Genomic DNA, 7,747 nt, shown 5'->3' with positions numbered 1-7,747 from the left:
CCGGATAACTAGTTTGTCCATTGGCAATCAATTTAGAATTTAGAAATGCTCAGAATAGGGATTCCATTTGAAATAATCTTCTTGCCTCTGGATCAGAAAATTATATATTAGAGGACAAAAAAACATTTTTGTCTTGTAAAACGAAGGAAGTCAAAATTAACTCATTCACAAAGATATTTTAACTTGTAAATGTATTTGAAGTGAAGAAGTTACTCATAATGTGCATATTTTATGATAGAAGAGGCTGAATGATGTTGTCTTCCAGTTCAATGCAAGTTTATTACGCAACTATTACTACAAATACACCAAAAGGTCCAATGGATGCAAAGCTATTCTCAATTATAACTATGCCACAGCCCCCACTACTATACCTACGTAAACACACACACGCGCACACACACACACACACACACACACACACACACACACGCACACACACCCTCTTGCCTTATGTTTATTTTGGAGGTGGTAGGGGGGCAGTTTGTCACTCTTGGCCTGGGGGGGTTGGCCGGTGTTGACGATGTACCTGGGAGGAAGCACTGCTGGGAGGACAGATGTTAGCGGAGACCCTGGAGCGAGTCACAGCCACAGCTGGGAGGAAGGGAGGGAGAAGACAGACAGGGAGACATGGCAAATGGGACCATAGAGACATGCAGACCGACAGATAGCCAGCCAAAGGGACAGGAACTCAAACCGACCATGATAAGAAAGACAGTAATTCAGAAAGACAGATGACCCAGTCAGTCAGACAGAGAGACAGACGGACGGACATAGGAACAGGAAGAGACCATTCCGACAGACGATCAGACACGGTAAGACGGACACGATCTATCCACAGCAGGATACCGGATAGGCAATCAGACAGACAACCAGGCAGACAGACAGACAGCATGACGAACAGGGGGACACCAGTCAGTCAGACAGGGAGGAAGTGGTTAGGGCAGAGCCTGGCAGGAGGGAGGAGTTGAGTGGCATCTCAACGCGACATCTGCCACACCTGCAGCTAAGCGCCCCCCGAGCTGGCATCTCACCGTCTGCGAGACAATTCTGCGTTTAGCTGGCTGGGTCACAGCGGGCAGCGCAGCAAACTGCACCTTACATGCAGAACCATAAGGAGAGTCTGAGGGGGCTAGAATTTATTTAGGAGGGCTCGGAGGTACTGTGAAGGGATGGACTGTGTTGGGATAGCTTTCGATAGATGCCACTTTTTCTGATTCTAGTTTGCTGAATTCTTGTTAATTTCTTAACTCCTATCTATCCAGTATTCATCCCTTCAAATTCTGTTTACCCTCTCATATTTTTCTTCATATTATAAGAATGTAAAAAGGATAGCCCCATTAATTTGTGTGACCTTATTTCTTCTCTTTAAATCCATTTGTCAAGTTTTGGATATTGAACACAAGTTTATAAGTTCAACTTAAAGTTATCCATTGTCTTGACTTATTGCGAGTTTTGTCCATGTTGTACGTTCATTTAAATCATGTCTGTATGTTAGAAATTGAAAAAAAGAGAAACAGGAAGTGAGTGCAGAGGTGCAGAGGAACTACAGATAAGTTTCCGCCATTTTTGACGGAACTATAATTTTATTCCGGGTTTTATACAAAAATATTGACGATATAGAAAACACCAGTGGACTACCTCCAGCAGCGGTCGGCAAAGGTTCGCACCTGACTACGGACTGACTACAAGTTAAGGCGGACTGAGCTTCCCGCTGAGCTAAAGGTTACAGAAGGAATGGGACTGCATTAACGCATTAACATTACCATAGTTTTACCCTTGCTTATTCAATGTATATCAGAGCCTCAAATTAATAAATATTACAGCGTTTACACACCACTGGGGTCCTGCTATTTTAGTTGGTGGGGGAGTATTTAAAATATAAAGGTTTATAACGTTACTGGAGCTGACTTGGTAGTTGGACCGTCTCACCTAGCTTGTTAGCGGACTAGTGTTGGCTAACTTGGTAGTTAGCGTGTGGCAAAAAATGTAAATAGTTCTATAGAGGCTTCAACTGCATGTGTGAAGAATCAAAACAGTCTACATTATTATTGATTGATTCATTCCATTTTACCTGTTCATTGGCTTTATGGTCTTATATTGATTTATGTTATGTCTTTACAGCAGCAGTCCTATTCAAATAGCCTACGCTGTACTGCAGAAAGTTACATTTCAATAATATATGCTGAAGAGTTATGTAAAAAGTTTGGAGAACTCTCTGAGCCATGCTCTGCTTATTTTCTGTTATCAGGTGAGAACAATGGATGTCACCTTCACCAGTAACCCTCACCAGTTTGCACCCTTGCATCAAATGTTACTAAAGTATGTGTATGTGTGTGTGTGTGTGTATGTGTGTGCGTGTGTGACAATCATGTTCAAGAAATATTAAAATCATGTTTAATCTTGAGGATATAATTGTTCTATAAAATGTCAGAAAATAGCTACAATTCAATCAGAAAGTTTTCAAAGCAAACCCAATGTATTTGATTTAATTTGATCCTGATCGTTAAAGGCCTGTTAAACATTTATAAAAATCTTAAAGAGCTTGGCTCTTGCTTAGAAGTGGGATTAGCTTAATCTAATCACCTAAAATCACGTTGAATGAAGTATACATAGGTGAACTCACACTCAGACCCTCCAGTCAGATCCATGGAACGGGTCGAGGTGGCCCCATCGACCGGCTCCACCCAGTAAAACACACTTGAATCCTGGCATGTGTCAGACATGCTCCAGTCTAATAGCAGAGCTCCCATACTGTGAGGCATGGTATCATGGTTCCTCTATTGATTGTTTATGTAATATTTGACCTTCTGAGTGCTCCGTTGTCTAAACCAATCAATACTCAGCATTGCTTTGATTATAGACTGTTGCTCTGTTTTTGCACTGCATCAATTATAGAAGTGTCTCCCGATCTCTCAGGCACACACAAGTACACACAATCATGTAGGCCCCACAAACACCCACTCACACACACCCAGAAACACACACACCCAGAAACACACATACCCAGACACACACATACACGAATAAACTTGTAAGCCCCACAAGAAAAAACAGACACACACACACACACACACACACACACATACACACACCCACACACAAACACACACATACACAACAGACATGTATGAGCAAAATGGGCCAACCACACACACAAACACACACACACCCGACATGTATGAGAAACAAACGCCAAACACACGCTGACACACAACCACACATGGAAAATCAAACATGCATGCACAAGACACACACATACAAACAAACACACACTCACCTACGCACACACACACACACACGCACACATGTAAAAACAATCATGTTGGAACAACAGACACACACACACATACACCAGACATGTTAGATGTCTGGTGTTACATGCCCAACACAGGTACCCACCCACACACAAATACACGTACCAGAATTGTATTTGCAACTAACGCCAAACACAAAAACACTCACACACACACACACACACACACACACAAACACAGCACACATCAGACATGCATGGGCAGCTAACGCCAAACACACACACACACACACGCACGCACGCACACACACACACACACACACACACACACACAAATACATACACACACACACACACACACACACACACACCAGACATATATGAGCAGCAAATGCCAAACACAGATACACACACGCGCGCATTTTGGATGGGGCTCGGACACTCCCGTGATCGGTTATTGGTCAGTCCCCCACAAAATAAACATTAACTATTGTACCACGAGCCAATGAATGGAGGATTTAAAGATTTAATGAAAGACGTGATTAAAATGATATTTTTAACTTGTTATTTTCTGTATCTATTATTACTGTTGATTATTTTATAATATATTATTTTATTAAGCTATATCATTCTGAGGGGAAAACAGTATTTTGTGCAACAGTATGTGTTCTTTAAATAAAGTCACTAGTTGTATTTTTATGAATCAGTTTTAGAGCATTCTTTCTCCTGCTACAGCTGCTTTCCTGTCATATCCCAATGAACCCAAATCAATTAATAACAAACAGAAACATAGGAATCATTCAAATCTTCACCATATCATTAATTACTCATTTTTCCCGCAGTTTATATTTTGTAATGCTTTACAAGATAATTTCTGTTGTCAACAAAACTCTAACATAACATCAATCATCTACACATTATACATCACCTTAACAGTCAAAAGAGAGTGAGTGTGTGTGTGTGTGTGTGTCTGTAGGTGTGTTTGCGTATGTGCGTGCGTGCGTATATGCGCGTGTGAACTCCCCCGGCATCATAAAGAGTGTGACCTGGCCTGAGCCGTGTGATCCAGAGGATGGAGAGAGGCCTGGTGGCGTTTACACCCTGCTGAACACTGCACATGAGCGGAGCAGATTACACTCCCATTCCCAGTGATTGTGTACGGTAGCCACGGCTCACACCCAGGGGCTTTTCTTATATACTCCCATGTTTGTTGCTGTTGGCGCCGCAAAATGCCGGATCAGAAGAAATCCGACCAGCTTCAAAAGGAAACCACAAGATCTGAAATTTACACAATTAATTCCTCAAAGATGCCCCGAGAAAGTGGTAAGCCTCTTAGTGGCAGATTTTCTCTGCGAAATCCTGAATGGTTCTTTTCAGACTATATATATTTATACATGAACGCACATACACACACACACACACACACACACACACACATACACGCTCACAAACAAACAGGGACATGCACACACACACACACACACACACACACACACACACTTGTGCTGCAGTGATATTGAGCAACTTAGGATTTATCTTCCTGGTTGTCATGGCAAGGTGTTGATCCTGAACAGAGGCCATAGGCTATTTTCTTTAGTTACTTTTACACTAAACTGTTGTTTTCTCTCAGCTTTGGAGTGTTCATTTTACTGCACAATCTGTGGGCCGAGAGAGCAACACCTTGTAAGATGACTGTTCTCTGTCTCTCGGCTTGGAGTATTGCAGCTTTAAGGGTCGGATTTGTCACTGATTTGTAAAAGAACCATTTGGCCCAGAAAAAAATCTAGGAATGTAGTATTTCATTGAGGGTTATGCATAAAGACTGGACATCCACTCATTTTTAGGTTAATGTTTAGAAGAAAGCCAATATAATTTAGAACAATTATTTTTACTTTCTTTCTTTTATAAACATTTTTTAGAGTTCACTGATGTAGTAGCCATATATAGAGAATAAATGTATCATTAAATAGCAAATAATAACTTTCCAAAGTGATTAAAAATGGAAGGTGGTCAGTTGCGTATTCATAAAACTAACTTTTAATGATGTATTCATGATTTGTGCAGAACGCACTACGAAGATAACATTTTAAGGAACATACAAAAATGCAGTCTTAAATGTGATATCTGTGTTATTAAATAATAAGCCTACTCTCCGTCCGCATTCAGAAAATTCCTTTTTATTTTTTTACTTTATTTTATCTCCAGGAAAGGTCAGAAAGGCATCCAACAAATACGGCAGTGTCCAAATAAATATGTCAATCTAAAAAGTCCGATAAATCTACACATTTGCCAAACCTTTCTTGACTTGGTGCTGTGTTATTTCTCTGCCAAGGTCTAACTGTGTTTGACTTCGCAGTTTACAGTCTCTGGCGATCGCCTCGGCCCTCTGCAGCAGGGTTTGATGTAATCCGTTTAAATGTGTCGTGGAGCCCATATTTGATCCGGGGCCGCTGTGTAGGTGTCCAAACGTGCCATAGTTTGAATAGCCGGGGATAAAGGGAGACGTGTAGTACAGGCGTCTGGAAAGGGGCGCGCCATGGGGGAACTGGGTCCGCGTGGAAGTACTCGTGGGATTAGATCCTCTACATTTATTATCCGAAGAAGTAGCAATCTCTGCGAGCGACCACAGCTTGGGTTTGGGGGCTGCGGGGTTTGGCGAGCGGATAACAGCCGTTGCCTGGCTGGACACGCCGCTTCCAGCTTCACCGACGAGCCGCTTTGATGTGGGGCTGCCCGCGCGGCCTGACTCCGACACCCGGGGCGTCCCCAGCAGGGCGCTAGCGTAGGACTGACCCGTGCCAGGCACCGGGGTCTGGAACAGTCTCCTCTCCCCATGGTCTTTCAAATCCGGTTCAGCTGAACCACATTCCGTCTCACTACTGCTGCCACGGCCCTCTGTGTGCGTCTCGGGCTTCGAGGCTGGGTTCGATCCAGCTAGACATAATAAGATACATAAGGGTTAAATTAACGATAAAGAACAACGAACATACAATTTAAGTGTCCTATTTTTCTTCAATAATAATCGAAAATATTGAATTAAAAAGTATTGCTTGTACACACCCCTTTAATTAGTTCAGCATAGTTTTGCAACGGAACTCACCAACATCGTTGTTCGACTCGATCTCCTCAGTGGTCGGCTTGATCGGCTCTTCATCCTCGTCGTTCCTTTCAAGGTCAATGTTGTCATCCTCCTCCTCATCCTCACTCCTGGTCCTGGGGGTCCACGTCATTTTGTTCTCCTTCTTGAGGCGCCGGCGGGCGTTTGCAAACCAGGTGGAGACCTGGGTCAGGGTCATCTTAGTGATGATGGCCAGCATGATCTTCTCTCCCTTGGTGGGGTAGGGGTTCTTTCGGTGCTCGTTGAGCCATGCTTTGAGGGTGGTGGTCGCGTCCCTGGTGGCGTTCTTCCGGTACGCGGGGTCCCCGTATGGGAAGGCTCCCAGGGCCCCGCCGAACGGGTGATAGTCCAGGGAACCGCTGATGGCCGAGGAGTCGTAAGCAGGCCCCTAAGAGTCAAACAACATCGTTTTATTTCAAAATAAAGTCATACATAATAATAAACACAAATAAAGTAGGTTCACGATGTGTCAGTCAATTGTCAACAATGAATAAACACATGAAGTTCAAGGAGGAACTTACATTTTAGAAACACAACATGGACCCCCATGACCTTATTAAATAGACATATCTTACGGATTCATCGAGGTGATTCATTAAAACATTGATTTAAATAAAGCTCTCAATGAATGTACCGAGAGAAGAGCCTATCAGTATATAAATAAAGGATAAAGAAAAAAATGCAGCGCTAAAATATGGTCAATAATAACGGAAACAAAACACTTTTTTTTTGTACTTTATTGTTAGATCAACAATTATGGACCATCTTAGGTAGGCCTATTAATGAAAGTAGCCTGTCCCGAGATGTATGAGCGACCGCAAGCGTCGGGTCAAGAACAGCCAGGTCAATAGTTCGCAGTTGTGTATGTACTCACCACGAAGGAATTCAAAGTTGCCGCCGGCCGTGGCTCTCCGCCGTAGGGCAGGTGGGAGTTGAAGCTCGGTGACGAGCTGCTAAACGTCGTGGATCCCGCGTATGGCGCAAAAGCGGACCCCGAGGAGGAGCGTCCGAGCTCCTCTGTCCGTGGTCCTAAAATCACACTGGAGTTGAACGACGGGCAAGAGTGGAGCGCCAGCGAAACCGACGGCTGGAACAGAAAACCCTGAGGATACGCCATGACTGCACTTTTCCCAAAGTGTATACTGCCGGTGCGCTTTGATCGGGACGCGCACAAGCAACTTACGCACGTTAACCAAAAGGGAACAAAAATCAAATAGGCACATGCACCTTTTCCACAAATGAGCGCGTTTTTGGAAGCGATGTTGCGTTTGGACACATTGCAGTTTGTTGAACAGGTTGAGTAGTTGCTGTAATAAGTTTGACGGGTGCCTCTTCTTTAGCGCAGGCAGCTTTGCCCATGTGAGCCCGCCTGATTC

The 7,747-nt window shown here is 43.5% G+C and overlaps 1 protein-coding gene across 1 annotated transcript; it reads right to left on the bottom strand.

Moving 5' to 3' along the window:
- Positions 1 to 5,531: 5,531 nt before the first annotated feature.
- On the bottom strand, positions 5,532 to 7,488 carry LOC307081018 (Iroquois homeobox protein 5a-like; the record flags this gene model as incomplete). The annotated part of the gene is made up of 3 exons (XM_079744029.1): positions 5,532 to 6,187; positions 6,354 to 6,759; positions 7,246 to 7,488. 3 exons carry the CDS (start codon positions 7,486 to 7,488, stop codon positions 5,532 to 5,534), a joined length of 1,305 nt encoding a protein of 434 aa, XP_079600155.1.
- Between the last annotated feature and the right edge of the window lie 259 nt (positions 7,489 to 7,747).

This window comes from Pollachius pollachius (genome assembly GCF_949987615.1).
Source record: "Pollachius pollachius genome assembly, chromosome: 9".
NCBI classification, from domain to species: Eukaryota; Metazoa; Chordata; class Actinopteri; order Gadiformes; family Gadidae; genus Pollachius; species Pollachius pollachius.
The sequence above is the reverse complement of the archived record's forward strand: the minus strand, read 5'-3'. Positions and strand labels throughout refer to the sequence as shown.